The sequence below is a fragment of the Gadus morhua genome, chromosome 20 (assembly GCF_902167405.1).
Source record: "Gadus morhua chromosome 20, gadMor3.0, whole genome shotgun sequence".
NCBI classification, from domain to species: domain Eukaryota; kingdom Metazoa; phylum Chordata; class Actinopteri; order Gadiformes; family Gadidae; genus Gadus; species Gadus morhua.
In genome coordinates, this window is record NC_044067.1 from 8785748 (window position 1) to 8807365 (window position 21618).

Sequence of the window (21618 nt, forward strand, 5' to 3'; positions counted from 1 at the left end):
TTAGTGTGCTACCGAAACAAACTGCCCTGCTGTGTGTTGGTGAGGTCTCGTGTCTGGGATGAGGTCAACAAATATTGATCCACTGCAAAGCTCACGTGCGGTGTGTGTGTGTGTGTGTGTGTGTGTGTGTGTGTGTGTGTGTGTGTGTGTGTGTGTGTGTGTGAGTGAGTGTGTGGGATGCGGCTCACTTTACCACAACAATATCCAGAGTGCTACCATGGATTACCCATGGTGCCTCACTGTGTGTTTGCATGGGCCTGAGGATGAGGAGGAGGAGGAGGAGGAGGTGTGTGTGTGTGTGTGTGGGGGGGGGGCATTACAGAACCCGGGCTTGAGAAGCCGCTTGTTTCTCCGGACTCATCCGAGTGTGACGGAGCGAGATGGTGGTGTGGTTGGGGCCGGGGGGAGGTGGGGTATTGGGTCAGGGCTTTTCTGGGTTTTAACTGGCTGAGCGCTGGTGCCACAGTCCTTTGAGATAACATTTAGACCGTCGCTGCACGGTCGGTCGAACAAGCCCGCAGCGCCAGAGACGAGGGATAAAGACATCGCGAGACACATACTGATATAGCGAGGCGTTTATAGCCGAGCTGCTAGCGTAGCATCTGGCCATGTGATCAAGGGCTGTTGCTGTTTGCTTTCTGTTCCCATGGAACCGGCAAAGGCTCCATGAATCATTGGAAAAGGGAAGTGTTGGGTTATCTAATAGCGTTAATATTTTGTTTTGATTTAGAACAGTGAATGCAGCGAGGTCTTGTTCGTACAAAAAATGTACCTTTTCACACATTACCGTCAGTCTTTGGCCCCCTTGTGTATAAGCAGCAGAAGGATGCAGCGAGAAAGCAATTTCACAAGCACAGATTGATTAATTCATCGGCAGGGTTTGCGGGGTTTGATGAAGAAGCTTTAGATACAAATAGAAAAGCAAAAACATGTCGGATGAACTTTGAAAGTTGAAATAAGGGAGAAGGCAATATTGGATCAGAGTGAGCAGAAACTGAGCTGCTTAGTCCTTGTGAGGGTGGAATGTATTTAACCTGTCTTCTCTGTGATCTGTTTTTGTGTTTCGTCAAATTTTGTGCAATGTCTACATTTTCTGTTTCTATGTTTCGTCGTATTTTTGTGCAATGTCAACGTGCTCTGTTTCGATGTTTCGTCATGTTTTTTGTGCAATATCTATGTGTCTTTATGTCGGGGCTACCTTGAAAATAGGCTAAAGGTCTCAATGGGACTCACCTGGATAAATAAAGGTTTAATAAAAAAAAATAGAAAATCCCTGTATATATCATTGAGAGAAGTTGGAAAACAGCAACTCTGGTGGATTCCAGGCGAACGGCAAAACCGCATCGTCACATGACGGGAAACGAAGGTCATACTTCCAGACTTCCTGTATGGTTAATCAGACGCTGTGTAGTCAACTGACGCACTCGTGTGAGAGATAAGCAGCAAAAAACACTGACTTCATGTGATACTTCACCTCAGTGTTGCTGTTGCTAACGGATGACCCCAAAATGAAATGCCAACGAAGGCGACTGTGCCGGCAAAAGGTGACGTGCCTGGCAAACGGCAGTCAACAGAAACGTCAACCAAACCGAGCTTCCCCAGATAGAAGCACTTGGCTGGGAGGGATGGAAATCAGTCATGTGAGCATCTTTCTGAAATATGACTGTGTTATGTCTGAATATATTGTATACACATATCCATCCATAGATCTCATCATAATACATATCGCTGATATACCTTCTAGGATTAAAGATAAGTGCACACACACACACACACACACACACACACACACACACACACACACACACACACACACACACACACACACACACACACACACAGAGAATTCCCATCATAAACGTGAACTCAACCACCATAGCCTATAGGTTTCAGCTCAACCATGCCATGAATCAATAGGGATTTGTTATTAATTATTCATATTATTGTGCATGTTTCCTTTTTTACCCTTGTGAACACACAATCCAGCAACAAGGATCTATCTGTCTGTCCGTCACATGCTATCATTCAGAAATGGAAGGAAGTCTTTATGGAACTAGCCTGTGGGAATTTTCCCTTACTCAGCAGAATATGTGCATGTCCTTAGAAATCTGAACATTTGACCACTTTGTGTAAGAGCCATTTGGAATCCCACTTCCTGTGTGACCTCCTTGCTGACTGGATATCCGGTGACAAGTGCCATAAATCTTCAACTTCAACCCCTGTTTGTACTGCTCAGCCCCCCTGAGACGGAAGGGGTCTCTGATCCCAAAGGGACTAAGGTCACTTCCATCACTTCCAATACAAAGTGTTGGGGGTGGAGGGGCATTACTGGTGTTCTGCACCTTGAAAAGATTAGAATATAACTTTATTTGCCCTGATGAGGGATTTGTTGTGCACATGCAAAGGGTCAGAAGAACAGAAAAGTGCGATCAGCAATATCACTGACAGAAAGGCTTTTGATACACAATCCCAATGTCCGGACTCACGGACTCATGGACTTTGATTCGCATTCTCGCGAAATTATTAAGGCTTTAGGGCTGTCCCGATGTCGAATTCCAAAGGGTGTGAGGGTTTGAGTCCACACTTACCGAGCCCTTTCTGTGAGTCTTTCTGCCTTTTTTTAGTGAGCCGGATCATTTGTATCAGCTCACCAACAAGAGCCGGCTCTTTTGGCTCCCAAACGGCTCTTCATATTACAAATTATACCCTTTATAATTCAGCCAAATGTAGCCCGTTCTGACTTATGATTAGTATGTGTAGGCCAATAATCACCTAATTCAATACATCCTTTATACTGAAGTATTCAAAAGTAAAAATTATATTTTCTAATATCAATAAATTGCTGTAGCCGATTGTTTTCATTGCATTTAAAAAAAAAAAGAAGAGAATTCCCAAACCGGCAAGTGTCAGCAGCATCTTTGTCGTTAAACGTTGCCAAGGTAGCATGTGCTCTCATGAAGTGCTGTCCCAATCCCATATATACCTATCTGAGGTCATGTGGCCTCACGCACTCACTCACTTAGCACCAGAGATCAATTAAGTCCCTGAGTCCTTAGTCCTTAGTCTTCAGGGCTCACTTTGGGATTGGGCCAGAGAGAGTCTGGGAACTAGCATCACAAATTATACACATTATCACACGTGTATAAAGATATCGATATAAAAAAATATATGAATAAATGCATACATATATATATGTATACATTAAACACATATACATAAATATGTTAACTATCTATATATTTACATACGTCAATTTTGATTTTGACACCTTTGCACAAAGCACCAATACCATGATGGCACACTACCATGAAGATGTATCCCAAAAAGTGCTGGGATTATGTGAGCACATAAAATTCCTCACAGGACCATCAAATACACATGCACATGGGTACAGAGAGGAGAGCCAGAGAGGCAGGCTGGGACACTGATTGTAGCAGGCAGGGAAACGGGTAATGGTGGATTGAGAGAGGGGCGGTGGGGGCGGATTGGTTGATAGTGTGCGTCTGTCCCTGACGAAAGGATGATAAATGGTTTCCATTTACAGCGGAAGACCCCCCCCCCCCCCACCATTACCCCTATTTCTCTCTTGAATGACTTTTCTTTGGGTCCGGTGCTCGGTCTCTCTATCTGTCTTCTGCTCACACGGGGTGTCGATTTTTTCCCTCGCAATCAATTCTTCTCACCCTGTCTCCCGGTCAGTCTGGGTCTCGGGCCCTTTTTTATAAATAATACAAAATATCGGTAAAGAATACTGTGGATGTAAGACCTATTATAAGGGGATAGAGGCAGTGTGTGAGCTGGGTTTGTTTGTATAACTCACTCGCTCGTAGTACATGGAAAGCGCCCGTAACCAGTCCTTCACTGTCTCTGTCGCCGCGGATGTAAATGAACATTGTGTGGCGACACGTGACTAATGCATGGACCTCACAAGGGGTCTGCCAGAACCGGCCTATACCGCTCCACCACAGACCCACACACCCTTTCGTCACGCTCTGAATCGAACGCCGCTAACATCATCCATTTCTGTGATAATTGTTTGTGCGCCGCATCCATCACTTTGTCGCTCACTAGATGAATAGCAGGTGCGGTGAGAGATGGAACAGGCAACAGACTGCTGCTGGCTACACATTTATTCTCTCTGCTCCGCTTCCCTCCTGTGACACAGTGTTTGTAAGACACAACAGCGGCGGGTCTGGTGGTGTCCTTGATGCCAGTGTATTTCTTGCTTGGGCTGCACTGGAATCCACCAGGAATAGTGGTAGTAGAATAATCATGGGGGGGAGAGGGGGAGCGAGAGAGAGAGAGAGAGAGAGAGAGAGAGAGAGAGAGAGAGAGAGAGAGAGAGAGAGAGAGAGAGAGAGAGAGAGAGAGAGAGAGAGAGAGAGAGAGAGAGAGAGAGAGAGGCAGAGGCAGAGAGAGAGAGAGAGAGTCAGAGACAGATACAGAGAGAGAGAGAGAGAGAGAGAGTCAGAGACAGAGACAGAGGCAGAGAGAGAGAGAGAGAGAGAGAGAGAGAGAGAGAGAGAGAGAGAGAGAGAGAGAGAGAGAGAGAGAGAGAGAGAGAGAGTCAGAGACAGAGACAGAGACAGAGACACAGAGAGAGAGAGAGAGAGAGAGAGAGAGAGAGAGAGAGAGAGTCAGTGACAGATACAGATACAGAGACAGAGAGAGATGAAGTGATCAGGGGAAAAAGGGAACTAAAGAGGGCCAAAGTAAGAGAGGGGTGGAGGAGAGAGAGAAGAATATAGATCGAGTGACAGCGTGAGACAGTGAGAGAGTGAGAGAAGGAAGGGGCAAGAGGGATAAGATAGGTAGGAAGGACAAAACTGCAATCACAGCCGGGGCCTCAATTCCCTTATAATGATGTGGTACAAGCAGTTGTACAGTGGGATGAAAATACACTTGCTCACTTAGCATGCAGCTTGCAATAAAATGCTGTTTGCTGTTATTATTATATATATATATTCTTTTTTTTTTCCTTCTCATTATATTTATACATTGTAACATTATGATATGACATTATCAAAATGTTACGGTATAGGCTTTTTATACTGGTTTGTTTGATATTACATTTCATAACGGAAATTGAAATCTGTGGAGTTGTCAACGTTTCAGGCATGGTGATCTGCAAACAATGGAAAGTCGTTCATTTCATTCATGTATTTTTGCTTCAGTATTCAGTAGTGCGGTACTTTGTTCCATGTTTCATGGTTAGCTTTGAACCGTTTACATGTCATTTTATGAGTAGGCGGGTAAGCCATGATAATACCTGACCAGAAACCCCAGTAGATCCATGAATCCCTTCAGTACCCCGACCACAAGAAGCAGTGCCTGCTCTGCCATCAGAGTGCCACATGGAAACCCAAGCATGGAGGCTAAGTACATTCTTCACCCTGAGACACACGGGTGATATGTTCTGCAGTGGCCTAGAACTACAATCAGAGATGTCCTACTCTTTGATTCTTAGGTTTTTTTAGGTTTACAGTTTGGAGGTTGTATTTTATGCAAGCTTGTGTGTTGTCCGTCATATATGGACCCCAGAAAGAGTAGCCGTAAGTATTTCTAATAGCTAATGGGGCTCCTAATAAGCATAAACTCCTCTTCCTATGAAACACAAGCGTTCTTCTGATTGATTAAAGAGAAAAACCACAATCACATCATTTTTCACCGGCATTTCCGAGATAGATAAAATAACGTCACGGTTATCAAATATATTTGTGTTTCCATCGGTAATTTGTTTCCCCCTGCAGTGTTTTGGTGTCCTCTGGATGATGGGGGGGGGAGATCAGTTTCCATGTGTGTTTTACCCCCACCTCTCCTCATAATTTCTGGCTCTGATACCTTACCAAGGTCACTCTTACAGTTGGGTCTCTGGCGCCTCTCTCCCTCGCCCACTCTCTTTCCCGCTCTCCCTTTCTCTCTCACCCCCTCTCCCTCTCTGTCTCTCTCTCTCCCTCTCTCCCTCCCTCTCTCCCTTTCTCCCTCTCTCTCTCTGTCTCTCCCTTTCTCTCTCTCTCTCTCTCTGTCTCTCCCTCCATCTCTCCCTCTCCCACTCTCTTTCCCTCTCTCCCTTTCTCTCTCTCACTCCCTCTCTCTCTCTCTCTCTCTCTCTCTCTCTCTCTCTCTCTCTCTCTCTCTCTCTCTCTCTCTCTCTCTCTCTCTCCCTCTCTCCCTCTCTCTCTCTCTCTCTCACCCCCTCTCTCTCTCTCTCTCTCTCTCTCTCTCTCTCTCTCTCTCTCTCTCTCTCTCTCTCTCTCTCTCTCTCTCTCTCTCTCTCCCTCCCTCTCTCCCTCTCTCTCTCTCTCTCTCCCTCCCTCTCTTCCTCTCTCTCTCTCTCTCTCTCTCTCTCTCTCTCTCCCTCCCTCTCTCCCTCTCTCTCTCTCTCTCTCTCTCTCTCTCCCTCCCTCTCTCTCTCCCTCCCTCTCTCCCTCTCTCTCTCTCTCTCTCTCTCCCTCTCTCCCTCCCTCTCTCCCTCTCTCTCTCTCTCTCTCTCCCTCCCTCTCTCCCTCTCTCTCTCTCTCTCTCTCTCTCTCTCTCTCTCTCTCTCTCTCTCTCTCCCTCCCTCTCTCCCTCTCTCTCTCTCTCTCTCTCTCTCTCTCTCTGATTATCGACGGTATAGGTCACCACCGGAGGAGCGATAGTGGAGCCATAATCAAACGCGTTGCTCTGGCAAGTCCCGATAGCACAGGGAGGAGGTCAGGTGTGTGTGGGGGGGGGGGGGGGGCAGGGAGCAGGGATCTGAATTTCAAAGCTATAATCAGAGGAGGAGAGAATGAGAAGAGAAGAGAGGAGGGCTGGCGGAGGAAGAAAGCGACAGAGACAGAGAGAGAGTGAGAGAGTGAGAGAGAGAGCAAGAGAGAGAGAGAGAGAGAGAGAGTGAGAGAGAGAGAGAAAGAGAGCCAGAGAGAGAGAGCGAGAGAGAGAGAAAGAGAGCCAGAGAGAGAGAGAGAGAGAGAGAGAGAGAGAGAGGAGATAGAATGACGCAGAGCACATAAGTGAGAGGAGGTGGGAAGGATGGAGAGAGAGAAGGGTGAGGATTGAGGGATGGTGGATGGGTGCCGAGTATATTTTTAACGTGTCATGCACTTCAAAGGGGACTGAGGTGGACCGCATCTTTCATTTTAGACAGAATGCTGAAGTGAGAAGCGAGACATGAACGACTGAGAAGCGAAACCGTGTGGCGGCAGAAGATTGTGTTTTTATTCGCTGCGTGCATCTGCTCTGCGATGCGATGAGGTGCCCAAATTGAGGAAGCTGGACAGAACAACAAATTCTCCCCCTCAGAACATTTGCATGGATTTGATGGTCATAAACATGCCCCAGCTGGCAACCGAACGGAAACCATTGTTCCGAAAGGCCGTTTGTCCGATATGTCAAACAAGAGGCGCATTAGGCCGACGGTTCAATATGCCGAATAGCCTAGGCCTACATACAAAGAGTTTTACCTCTCTCTCTCTCTCTCTCTCTCTCTCAAGCACCAAAATACAACCTAGGCCTACATATCACGTTCACGATGAATATTGGAGAGCAAAGTGACCAAAGAGAGAGAGAGAGAGTGTGAGCGAGGTATACAACTCTTTATATGTAGACCTATTCTGCATATTGAACCGTCGGCCTAATGCGCCTCCATTTTTAAAAAGTCGGACAAACGGCCCTTCGGAACAATGGGTCCCGTTTTCGTAACATTGAACCGTCACCATAGTGGCATGTCGATCTAATGGGAAATATTTCGGACCATTGAGACGTCGGAACAATGAGGTGTCGGAATCACGGGCAGGCCCCGCATTGATATGACTTTCATAACCCCTCCCCCCCTCACTTGGAGATCCCCCCCAAGTCTTTTTGTGTGAGTTGGTTCGTCTCACCATTTTGAACCTTTGATGCATCTCCCCTTTGTCGTGGCGCCTGCGAGCTGTCTTTGTGTTTGTTTTAGCGCACGTGCATTTGTGTTTGTGTGTGTGTGCATTGTATCCATGGGCTCTGAAGTCAGGGGGCTCTCGATGCACAAGGCAATCAAAGCTCATCATGGCTGCCACTTTGTCTAACACAGTGTGATTGTCCCAGAACTAAACATAAGCAGGGCTCTCAAAATGGAGGCCGTTAACCACTTAGAGCTCCCCCCACCCGCGTCTAGAGATGGTAATCCTGATTTGGGGAGATGTAGCGATGTAGACAGAGGGGAGGGTTGTTTGCCGCAGCAGGTAATCTGTAATTCGTGCCTCGGAGCCCCGCTCATCAAGGGGGATAGAGAGATAGATGGAGGTCTTTGGGAAGCATTTAGGGGCCACTCACACTAGGGCCGTTTGCCTGTCCCGTGCTGCAGGAAGATTCAGCACGATTCCCCCCCTCCCCACTCCCCCCGCTGGCCCGTGGTCACACTGCTCCCGTAGGCCGTGGCCTGGGCACGATTGCTCCTTCATACATACGTCATCACATCGTCATACGATAAATACGTCATCACCAAGCGTGGTGTCCGGCTGCGGCTGAATGCTGTCGTCGGCCCAAATTTCAAGTAAACACTCGACTTCACTATCGCACCAACGTAAACCCACTCGTGAACCGCTTGCCGCCATTGTTGAAAATGATTGTTGTGGGGAAGAAGGGCATGGACCTATAAAGAAAGAAGGGTCGCGCAAGAAATACGTCATCCAGCTCACGTTGCGTATCCGCGCGTGTGCGCGTGTCATCTCATTAGCATCTGTACTTTGGCCACGGCACACCTCTCCCAAGTGTGCCGTGGCCAAGGGGCTGTTCCGTGCTGGAAAACGGATGGCCTGGTCACACTAGCCAAACGTTCTAGACTTTAGTATGCAAATGAGCTCGGGCACGGGGCCATGGCCCTAGTGTGAGTGGCCCCTTAGACATGTCCAGGCCCATGGCGGGGATGTTATCATCCCACCAGACCAGGACAGGAATTCAATAACTTGCTTTTGTACTGAAAAAATGCACCCTTCCCAGAAGGACCTATCAGCCCCTCTAAGATAGTGCTAACTCTTTCTCTCTCTGTACCTCCTCTCTTTCCCTTACCCTCTCCCTCTCCTTCCCTAACCCCCTCTCTCTCTCTCTCTCTCTCTCTCTCTCTCTCTCTCTCTCTCTCTCTTTCTCCTTCCCTTACCCTCTCTCTCTGCCTCTCTCTCTCGGGTTGGAGGTTAAAAGCATAATGCAGAGTGCTGGAAAGGGTCTTTGTGAATGCTAAATAGTCCTCTTATCAGATTGCACCATGCGATGCGATTCCTGCCGCGTGGGAGCCGAGGTATTGACGGGTGGCCAGTGACGCAGCGGCGGGGAGATTGGGGGGTTTTTAGACCACGGGCACTTCTAATGATTTCAGTCTACAACACTCTCGTTATGTCATTCAGCTAAGGAGTACTATTGAACACCGTCACCAAAAGCATTTTTGCCACCAAGAACGAGTTGCGCGTTGATTAATTGCGGCTGAAATTAACACCAGCCCGCCAGCCAGATGTTGTTTACGCTGCAGAAAGGGAAAGTCTATATTTATTTGCAAGGACCGTCTTATGAAAGGCCCTCTCCAGGTGTTTTGTGATACAACAAAATAAATATTGAATTGGCTGGTGTGTGCGTGTGCGTGCGTGCGTGCTTGCGTGTGTGTGTGCACGTAAGCATGTGTGCATGCGTGCATGCATGACTGCTTTGAACTGTCTCGTGTGTATGCTCCACTAGGATTGCTACTCAATTTCGCAGTGGGGCCTTTTGTGCAATGACAATAAAAGGAATCCATTCATAACCCTACAGCTTCAGGGCCCCGAAAAGCATGGAATGTTTCATCACCATCAATAAACCACACAAAGACATCTAAGGGCCCCCCCTATACATTCCGATGTGTTTATCTGATCCCAACCCAGACCCAAGACAGTTCTCTGGTGGTAGAGGTTAGGCAAGTTGGGTGTTGACCTGGAGCACTGTAGACTATCAGCAGGCAGGCTTGATCACCACACAACGGTTCTTCCAAAGGCTGCATACAAATGATTGTTGTTGAGTTTTATGTACAGTAAGGCCTGTCAGAGAAAACCTATATCATCCCACTGCAGACTCAAATGGAGGTTCTGGTTAGCGCAGACTGGAACGCCCCCTTCTTCCTTTTCGTCACCTTTCTTGCTGAACTGTATTAAAATGTCAAAATGTACAACTGCTCTGACGTAAACCAACTCCGTAACCACGGAGACCCCTCGAGCATTCAAAGTTCTCCGTCGGGATGACGAATACGCAATGCAATTCGCCTCCCGATTGACTACACCATGTAAAGTGTTGTAAATAAACTTTTAGAATCATATTTGGTGCTTTATTGGTCTTTAATGTGCAAAGTAAACAATGTACACAGTAAATAAGGTGCAAAGTCAAACCGGAGAAGTTATTCCGGAAATGATTTTGTTAGAGGGCCAATCACCAGCGCTTACCGTCTCCGTTGCGTCGACGGATAGTTACATATATTGGACGTGCACCTAAGCTATGGAGAGGGTCTCCGACAGCCAGCTCTCAGGCTATGGAGAGGGCTCTCTTCAGTCTATTTTACGGAGGACTATAAACCGGCCTAACTTTCACCATCAACACCGGCCCCCTTCTTCTTCGCACAGCTGTCAACATCCGGAACATTCGCTAGTTTGATTTTCTCAAACAGAAGTAAGAAAATAAGTAAAGGATACCAGGAACACCTAATGGGCGTTCTTGTGTCATGACGGAAAGACTACACGCGCACACTAACTCTTCTCAAACTATTCATTTTAATGGGCCCCTTTCTCTGCACGACGGAGATAAAGATGGGACTTAATGTGTATATCCTATTTTGCACACTCTTTCTTGATTTCGAAGATATTTCTTTGAAGCAATGTTTGTTAAGGTGTCATATATTGCACAATGGTAACTGAGAATATGCACAACTAATGAAAGTCCTTTCATTTGCAGTTTCATGAACGTGCGGACAGGACATCAGTGGACACACCATTTGACTCCTTGGTCAAATTAAAGTACTCAACGCCGAAGGTGTCGCCAACGAGAACCAAACGGACGTATTTAGAGATGTGACTTTATGCGTCCTTTCCTAGAAAATGACGACTTAAAGGGGAAATAGGAACGTATTTGGCCAGTTCTTCGTTGTTTTCTTGGTTTGCGCTCGCATTGAGCTCCCCCTACAGTTTCGGAGGCGATATTTTTCAACACTGTCGTAACAACTGAAAAGAGAAAACTTAATTTGTTTAGTACATGAACTTGAATATTCCCTTTTTCCGCCAGGATGCGCTAGGGGCAGGGGTGCATTCTCATGCGTGTATGTGCACATGTATACATACATGTGCACATACACGTATATGAGAATGCATATCTATTTAGACCTGTAATTCATGTCTTAGACTTTTTCAAACAGCTATAGATAATATTTTTTTTTTCAATTCTCTATTTATGGTTTCATAATGACTGAGTCACCGTTAAAAAAATGAATTTCAGCTCTAATGCTGCTGTCTGTAATATGTTTCTATTTAGATTATTTGTCAGGATATTTAGTAATTATTGCCGAGTCTGGTTTTAACTAATGCTGGGCTTATACCAAAAGTTTTTCACAGTCACAGACTAAAAACTGCAAGAGTGAATTTAGCGTTGGATCAAGTGTGATATTTAACGGGTTAAAGTTTTTTTTAGATCTGTAGATATGGGGGGTGGAGATGCAGCGACCACAGGAGGTCTGTTAAAGGGAAACTGTGTAATATTTTCAGTCATTTATTACCTCAAATCAACGTATCCATTCATAAATAAGTCCTCATTGGTGTAAAATTGTCTCTGCCAAAAATCTCACTTATCCTCCTGAGCGAAGAATAATTAATATGTAGTTACATAGGACGGGTAAGCTTCATGGAGGCTTCCATGTTCTTCCGGTCTATGAACTGCCGAGAGGGACAAAAAGCACTACGTGGTACAGGAAATGCAAACGCGTTTTCACTCTGAGCCTGCGTGAATGATGACTGAAATACTTCACTATCTTGCTCGAGGAATAATTACTCATACATCATTAGCTTACACTAATGATTCAATGCAGTTTAAAATTTGTTTGGAATAACGAACCTCATCATCACTCGAATGACTCGATGAGGTAGCATTGGATGTCATGACACAGCTTCTTGGCACATAGGCCTACTGCCCAGCTGAGCTTTTGAACAAGCGCGCACTATTAGTATGAATGCAATATACAATTGTACCACTAGATGGGAGTAATTATTACACAGTGTCCGTTTAACTTCCTGTTCGGGTTTCACGCCTGTCTTGTCAGCAGCACCAGAGACACAAACTTGAAAAACAAAAACAAAAAAAAGCAACAACTTCTATTTAAAGTGCTGTACTATTATTCGGATGCATGTACTTGATCAAATTGTTTTAATCTAGTACATGCAGGGTTCTTCCCGTTCATCTCATCCCACCCCTAGTGCTCAGTGGGCTGGTCTGGACAGAAAATGCCAGGGCTGAATTTCTGTCCCAGTCCACCCCTGGCTAGGGGAAGTCGAAACAGTGACCAATCGACCCAAAAAGTGTTATAGAACCATCACACTAGCCGCGTTTACATGGCACATCTGATCCGCATAGATTTCTATGCGGAATAGATCTGTTCCTAAAATGTGATCCGAATGTACTGTATACATGGCAGTAACAAAAGTGTCCATTATGTCTCTCGCGCACACCTGACACATCTCTGGACCGGCGGCGACATAATGAACGTCTTATCACTATTTGGCATTGGGATTTTGATTTTAATGAAAGCACAGCAGGAGAGAGCTTTTCTCTGCCTGCTCTTTCAATTAAGAAGGAGGAGGACAGCAAAAAGTCAATTTCTCGTCCGATCTTTATATTTACTCCCATCTCCAAGCGGACATTTGTCTCCTCGAAGGTCCAGTTGCGAACTAATGCAGCTGCCATCTCTCTAAGTTAAGAAGTATTTTAACGTTCAGCCTGCAAAAGTACTAGTAGTAGCTTACTAATTTACAGTTATCTCGGACGCACGCGGACACTACGATACGCAAACACGTCATTAATAAACACACAGTCCCATCGCTAAGTAACCGGACACGCTTACCTGACTACTTACGGAGCGGTAACAAAGACGTGAATCAGGCAATAAATCCACTTTCCTTGACAGTGGTCAAGTTCGGTGTGCATAAAAATACAGACCGTGCACCAATTGCGAACTACTGCAGCTGCTCTAAGTTAAACCCCAATCTATTCGGAATAAGTGTATAGGCCTACATGTCGATTAAAACGGACTACACCATCTCTTCTATTCGGCATAGAATTCTATGCCGAACAGATAATTGTATTCCGAATGAGGCGTATATGCGATCATTTTCTGTTCCGCATAGAAATCTATGCGGATCCGATGTGTCCATGTAAACGCGGCTACTGACTCTTAACCTGTTATATTAAGGCGGAAAAGTTGCATAGTTCCCCTTTAAACCCCATCACTTGCCCTTTTAGTCAAATTGTGGTCCTGTGAATGACTACGAAGTTATGGAACATTTCTAGAAACTTTGGTGACAAGAGTCGCATTGTGGAGCCACAAGGAAACGATAAATACAAATCGAGCGTTGTTTGTGTGACCGGGGAAGTGACAAGAAGAAAAGTATCAGTTGTTTGTGCTGTGAGAGGATCTATGTGGATTGTGACATCATTTACAGTTCCCAGAGGGGCTTCATCCATCTTTGGATGGATGAAGACTACTTACAGACTGACTGTCAGCTGAGGGAATGGTACCCGCTAGTAGGCCGACAATAACTCCCGATTTAACTGGATCGTAGAAGCGCTCAAACAGTGGATATCAAGGGCTTCAATTTATGGAAAACCGGAATAAGGGGGGGATTAAACAATCGTTTCTCTGTTCGACGCAAATAATAGCTAGAGACTACGAACGCCCCGCAGCTGTGTTGCTGTGCCCGGTTGTCATCAAGCGTTAAACCAGTAAAATGAGGACATCTAGCGACGTGTAGAGGAAGTGATTGAAATATCAAAAAGGACAACTTTCTATTTCTATTTGTAGTTTAATCAAAAATATAAATATATAAAAGCAAAGTCAGTGTGTAAAGACACCTGTTCATCTTTTTTTTTTTCATCATTCTCACACAAATGGGTACACCCAACATCAAAAATAAATTGGACACAAACCACTACAAGAACTGACTATGAGGAAGGATCAAATTAATTATGATACCACAAATTGAGTGTCACAATATAACAAAAATGTTGGGAATAAAACATATTCCGGCCATAAAAGAAAAACGCCTATAGACATGGAAGATACATAGACTATGGATTGGAAGCTATGGTCTGACCCATGACGACATGTATCATGAGTTGACCAGTAGGAGGCGATATATACACATTAGTCTACCTCGATAGGCCAATAGTTAGAAATGCAAGAAATAACCTAGAAACTTAGCAAAACATATTGTGTGAACAAAAGAGTGAGATATTAAACAATATACAAAAAAATACATGAATGTTTTGTAGCAAACATCCAATTGGGATTACTACTGAAGGCACTCTATTGTGTCAGTGTTTTGCATAGAAGAGCCGACCAGAAAATGTCAGTCAAAGGGCTTTTGCCAAACTATACCCTAGCTCCCACCGTTACTGTTGTCTTTCCAGCGTCCACCTGTGTAACAGCGAGCATCCAGGGGAGGGAGAGGGTGTGTTGATTGAGCAGCAGTGCAGATAATGGTCCAATTATGAATGTAGGGAGGATTAAAGGAGAACTTTATCCCAACACCACTTGTATATGGGTTTACATTAGATGAATCCTTTGGAAGACTCCCTCTATAGGTTAAAACACGCTATTGCATGCATGCTCAACCTGTGATGGCCTGATGCGACACACTTGACCTCTCCTGGGGGCTCGCCTGTCAACGGCATCCTTTAATTCGATTTCCTATCTGATGACAGGTGTGCCGTATTGATGCGTAATCAGCAGATGACCGGATAACCAAATGCATGTTTAACCTGGGCTGAGAGATGGTCATGAAGTGTAGCGTTAGTGTCTACCGCAATGCAATTTCAAATTGCATAGGAACAAATATGATTCTTTTTGACAAAGGATTTGACAAAGCATTATATGAAACGTGTAACAAAAACAGATTTGTCTCTCTATCGGTAGTCCCTCCCAGTCTCTCACCCCCGCCATTGAACCATTATAACTGAAATTCACCTTTTCTCCCTCATTGCTAATCCTTGGAAAATGAATGTACTGCCCTATTGCTAACAATGTCATTGAAAGTCCCGCCCCCTCTCTCTCTCGGCAAAGACGCAGATTTGGAGTCAGGAGATGAGAATGTCAGGGAACGATTAAGTTAGTTTTACCAACAGAGGGCGCCATCTACAATGCAAACCGAGGTACAAGTGATGTTGGGGTTGGTTTCTCCATGAAGCACAGATGGGGACGGCCGGGGGTGGGCGCTGAGCGGGGGTCTCCACCTCAAATCATGAAGGACTGGGTGTGTTTGTAGTTCTTGGGCTGTGAGAGAAGCGAGGAGAGACGGTACGATCGGTGAATCATTTCCTGTAATAAGTAATCCCAGGCCATTGTTGTGTACTGCTTATCATCAAAAACACAACCGACAACCACTGATAAACGTCCAGGTCCAGAGCATGCGGTATCTGAAGCGCGTTTGATCACTCACGTTGCGGGCTGGAGGCGGTGGGGGGGGGAGGCTGTAGGGCTTCAGACTGTAGAGAGGAGGAGGAACAGTTATGGACACCCCGGCTCACATGGTTTAAAGCGACAAATGCAAGCAATACACAGTTCGGGGCTGCAACACTTACCACTTTTCCTGCTTTTCTCCTGTTTGAACATAAATGGCAAAAAAAAGAAAAGAAAAGACAGGATTATTTTCGAGATACTTCAAACACGTGTGGTGTGTACTTGTTACTATTCTTCAGTATGATAGAGAGACCATCCTACTCCCTCGCTCACACATATCCAGAGAAACACAACCACAAGGTAATGTTAACGCAAAAAACATTAGCAAACATTGCCAACAACACAACATACACAAATGCATGCATAAATCTCCCGACACACACACAGTAAATACAGCAGCACACACACACACACACACACACACACACACACACACACACACACACACACACACACACACACACACACACACACAAATACACACACACACACAGACACACACACACACACACACACACACACACACACACACACACACACACACACACAGACACACACACACACGCACACACACACACACACACACACGCACACACACACACACACACACCATTCTGTATCTCCCCCTCTGTCAAGCACACACACAGCCCCAGTGTCCATGCAGCAGCAGTTGTCTACTTACTCCTGCAGCAGCCGCGCTGGCGGCGACACAGACACACACACAGACAGGACATGAAGAGGAGCAGAAGCAGGCCCACCCCCCCGGCCGCCAGCGTGGTCACACTCAGCTTGTCTGGAGCGCACAGGGAAACACGGCGTTAACACCAGTCCAACGGTAGGTAAACACATGGGTATAGACACAGGGAAACACATCATAAACCATAGGTAAAACAAGAAGGTAAACACATGGGTATAGACACAGGACACCCATCACACACCAAAGGGTAAAACAAGTAGGTAGAACACACAGGGAAACACAGGATTAACATCGATACAACAAGTAGGTAAACATATAGGTAAAGACACAGGAAACACATCGCAAACATAGGGAAAACACATTACAAACCACAGGGAAACACTTACCAACAATAGGTTCAACGAGTATGTAAAACACATCACAGACCGTCAGCAAAACAAACACACACCCCTACATTTACACGTTCAATAATACTTAAACCCTATTTATACGCCTTGATACAGCAAAACGAACCCCCTGGCAAATAAAGATTCATCTTTATAAAAGGTCCAAAAGTCACAGTTTCCTTCAAGATCAATAAAGAAATCTTAATTAAACTAATCTCAGAATCTCAAAGCCCCTCAGTTCTAATGTCTATGTATTGCTTGCTAGTGACGCGCTCGGGGCTCGTCCTTCCATTAGCACCCGACAGTAGACGTGTGAGGAAATTCCCCTGCCCCCCTCCCCCCCTGCCCCCCTGCCCCAGGCCGGTGAACTCACACTCGACGACGGCCAGGTGCTGAGCCACGCAGCTCTTGGGCGAGCCCACGCTGTTGGACGACTCACAGCGGTACATGCCGGCGTCTGAGATGGACACGCTGTTGAACTTCTGCTCCGGGAAAATCACAAAGAGAGGGAGAGGGAGGGTGTAAGTATGTTCTGTAGTTTGTGGTGTTTGTGAATGTGTACTTGTGTGTGTGTGTGTGTGTGTGTGTGTGTACTCCCATTGTTTTCAACATGTAAGTCTGTCATGTGTGTGCTCACATTAATGCCAACGTTTGCCTATGTATAAGCACATGTGTGTGTTCTTTAGCATTCTACAACAGTGTGCGTGCATGAACTTGTGCAAGTGTGTGTGTGTGTGTGTGTTGGACTCACCAGTGTGCATGTGTGTTTTGTCTACCAATGTGCGTGTGTTATGCTCAGCAGCGCTTGCGTGCGCGCGTGCGTGCGTGCGTGCGTGCGTGCGTGCGTGCGTGCGTGCGTGCGCGCGTGCGTGCGTGCGTGCGTGTGTGTGTGTGTGTGTAACTCACCAGCGTGCCCTTCTTGATGTCGGCGCTGTAGGCGGAGTCTGTGGAGGCAGCCAGGACCTTGTTGTCCTTGTACCAGCGGTAGGTCGCCGGGGGAACGCTCAGCGCGTCCTTACACACCAGCTCCAGGTCCGAGCCAGCGAACACTGTGCTGGGCACCTCGCAGGACGGGACGTGGGGAGGAACTACCAGGGGGGGAGGGGTGGAGTTAAGTGGTGGACGTCGACGGCGCGGAGCTTGTGGATCTCTAGCATATCAGGAGAGATCTGATGACATCAGAGGTTCAAACATGAAGGGTGTACGTGTTTTTGATACACCCATTCCTGACCACACACACCCGCACACACACACACACACACGCACACACACACACACACACACACACACACACACACACACACACACACACACACACACACACACAGACACACACACACACACCGCAACTGGCATTGATGACCACACACACACATGAACCTTGTGAACACTTAAGCACACCTATAATCCCACACACTCACTCGTCCTACCGAGCACGTTCAGGGCCACGGTGGTCTCCCCCAGGTTGACCTGGTCCTGGCTGGCGGTGACCTCACAGCGGTATTCCCCCGAGTCCTTCTGGGTGATGGAGTGGATGGTGAGCGTGGCCCCCTCCATGCTGGCGCGGCCCGCGTACGACCCTGAGGGGCACGGAGAGAGGCAAAGTGTGTGTGAAGCCCGCTCCGAACCCCCGGAGGTCCGCGGGGGAGAGGAGCAAGTCGGGGAGGGGGGGGGGGGGGGGGGGGGGGAGAGGAGGATATGAAGGGTTTTAAGGGGAAGGGGGGGAGGGGGTTTCGAAGACGAAGGAATCTTTAAACAAGGAGGGCAGATAACGGAAAGATCCTTGGAAAGTGTGCCGGGGTTTGGGGGGTCGGAACGGCCGGCTCACCGCTGAAACTCCCGTCAAAGTAGACGAAGGTGACACCCTTCCCCTTCTTCTTCCACTCGATGCGGGGGTTCTGATCCTTCTCCGTCTTGAACTCGCAGGCCAGCACCGCATCTACAAGGGGGAGCAAAGGAGAGGGGAACACCGCGGCGCTTGGTTTAGGAGACACAGCCAAACCTTATTAAGGGTTAGTTACGGTTCCACGTCGACGCAACGCAAGGGGGGTTTATGGACCCATTACGTCCTTGCGGACCCTCTTCGCGTCCACCGCAAGTGGCTGACGTGCGCCTACCAAATGTTATCGAAGCGTCTGCACGGTCATTGCGTTGCGCCGATGTGGAACCATAACCGAGCCTTTGGTCTCAATTATGAAAGTTATGAAAAAACATTAAAAGTTTATGGGTTATGCATAACGCAAGGACAAGATTACTAGCTTGAAAAGAGGGTTGTTTAATTAGCAATTTAATAAAATAATATTTCAATAATTAACAAATAGCAATAAAAACAACCTAATAATGCCGGGGGCGATGTATGATGATAATATTGTAAATGACCCTACTTTATGACAGTCCTTATTTTATCATCATCATCATCATCATCATCATCATCATCATGAAAATAATAATATATTAGAATAGTACCAAAAAACAAGCAATTGACCCCACTATTTTTCAACCCTGGCTACAGACTTGGTGCCAAGTGCTCACCTGTGTGCTCGTGGACGTCCACCTTGGGCTTGCTGCTGGTCACCGTCACCGACCGGGTCGTGGGGGCTGGGGGAGGGGCAGAAGGGTGGGAGCATTACATTACAATGCTGTTCAACCCACTACAATGCATAATATAGTAAGAACCAAGAACTCCTTCAAACACACAATCAATCGTTTCTTTTGTATCGATCATTAGCATATTTATCTGTAAAAAAAAAGGAAAACGAATTAAGTATACAATTAATTATTGAGTCTTTAATGTTTTGTGTTAATTCAAAAAGAGCCATCCAATCCCAGTACTTTACGAGAGACATTTGTTTTATTTTCTACTCTCCTTTTCTTCTTTATTTCCCGATGGTTAACCTCAGTGTGGCTCTACACGTTCCAGAGGGCTTAGCAGTGAGATAAGGCCGACAGGGCAGACAGGGCCTGCATCCAGGGGTCATGAGAACAAGGCTCCCTGGCACGCTGACGTACAGCTTTACAACCCGCTCGGATAGAAGCTCTCCCAGAAAGATCGGAGGAGAATGCTGTTGTGAGTGCATTGCACACACACACACACATACGCACACACTTACGCACGCACACACGCTGGTGGTACCAGGAGCGGTGGTGCGTGATGGATGGACACAAAGCTAGTTTATCCTGACCTGATAACCTCAGCTTGGGATCACTCCTTTAGACACATACAGGCACACACATGCTCACACACATACACACCAGCCCTGCACAAGCCCATTTAAAACAGATTTCTGTTAACGGCTGGAGGAACATTGAGGCTGGGAACAGGGGATGGGATAAACTGTGAACATTTACTCCGGTTTAATGAAAAATGCATTGAGAAATTAAAAGAAGAAGAAGAAGATAATGTTTAAATGAAATGTGTTTGTTTGAATGCATGTATGTATGTGTGCATATGTGCATGTGTACGTGTGTGTACGTGTGTGCCCGTGTGTGGGGGTGTAAGTGTGTCTGTGCGCGTGTGTGCTTGTAGAATCCTGCAGACCTACAGAGCTCCTTTATCACACAGTAACCCTATCCCCCTCAGCTGGCGCAAAAGATTTCCAACATAATCACACGTGTTCATATGCTGTCAACCCATCTCTCTCACACGTTGACACACGCTCTCTCACTCACACACACACACACACACACACACACACACACACACACACACACGCACACGCACACGCACACACACACACGCACACGCACACGCACACACACACACAAGACACACACGCCTACAGAATCGCTTACATGCACCCCCTGCAACAGTTGTGCCATGTAAGCTGCATGTCATTATTGTTACAACACATGCTTACGGTTGCCTCCTGCTCTTCAAACGCACTTTTAAGATAATACTGCAGTTAGATTTTCATCTGCCGGTTCTCAACCACGACCCGCCCGCGCAGGGTCAGGCACAGGCTATCTCCTCTACTACAGTTAAAAGATCTCCTGCCTCAGAGTCGTAAGCTCTCCGCCAGGGACGGCGGGTGATTCATCGCATCGTGTTTTGGATCTTGGTTCACGCACAGCAACAAGCATCAGAGTGGATCCCAGTGTAAACATCCTCACCCCCCGTCCTTTTCATCCTTCACTAGACCTCCCCTGACATCACACACACAAGGCATCAAACTCATACAGATAAAGTCACCAACGGACGTGATTCCAGCAGGTCCAGCAGCTACACTCGTTTAACGATGTTCATTTTGCATAATTATAGTGAAATATTTCCACTGTTGTAATCCAATAATGCAAAATGTCACTCTTTCCATGTATTTATGCAAAGCCTATAATAGGCTTATATAATTATACTGATTATGTGCATTAATTATAGGCCTTCTGATAAGAAAGCCTTGACCAATCATCACTTAGGTAATTAAGCGTCTGCTGTTTTTAATCTGATATTTATACACATTTCTAGAGTAGTAGAAGTAACTTAATGGGCATGATGCGTCAATTTTCGTTGATGCAATATAGAACATTATCTTCATTACGACTATTGTAAAATAAATGTATTAGTGGTCCGATATCTCATTATATATCTTACTCTGCAGCAGCGTGATGAGAAGCGGTATGGCCAAAATCTTCATGGCATCCATATTAAATACGTCCACGAGTTAGGGAGAAGTTGAGCACAATCCAACTGTTGAGAGGATGAGTGCGCTTCGACCGCGATGATGCAACCAGTGGGATTCAACTGGAGTAGTGGTCCTGCTGGAGCCGCCACGGGCTCTTAAAACTAGGTACTGATTGGAAGCGCGTCCATGTGGGACGGCGCGCCTCGGGAGGTCGGAATTGTTCTCAAGTGG

General features: G+C 46.4%; 1 protein-coding gene and 1 long non-coding RNA gene across 3 annotated transcripts; one reads left to right on the top strand and one right to left on the bottom strand.

Annotated features, from left to right (window-relative positions):
- Positions 1 to 1399: 1399 nt before the first annotated feature.
- On the top strand, positions 1400 to 11096 carry LOC115533631 (uncharacterized). The gene is made up of 2 exons (XR_003974218.1): positions 1400 to 1640; positions 10924 to 11096. It is a non-coding gene; the product is annotated as an uncharacterized LOC115533631 (long non-coding RNA).
- A 3007-nt stretch (positions 11097 to 14103) lies between these two features.
- On the bottom strand, positions 14104 to 21612 carry LOC115533698 (junctional adhesion molecule B). Of its 2 annotated transcripts, none has more exons than XM_030344325.1 (10): positions 21357 to 21612; positions 19304 to 19369; positions 18600 to 18710; positions 18202 to 18351; positions 17678 to 17859; positions 17145 to 17253; positions 16371 to 16481; positions 15811 to 15829; positions 15669 to 15714; positions 14104 to 15502 (listed from the first exon to the last, which is right to left on the bottom strand). In XM_030344325.1, the coding sequence occupies exons 1-10, from the start codon at positions 21406 to 21408 to the stop codon at positions 15464 to 15466; spliced, it is 885 nt and encodes a 294-aa protein (XP_030200185.1). In that variant the 5' UTR covers positions 21409 to 21612; the 3' UTR covers positions 14104 to 15463. The 2 variants fall into 2 exon arrangements, with proteins under 2 accessions (XP_030200185.1, XP_030200184.1); XM_030344324.1 differs by having other exon boundaries at positions 18193 to 18351.
- Positions 21613 to 21618: the final 6 nt, after the last annotated feature.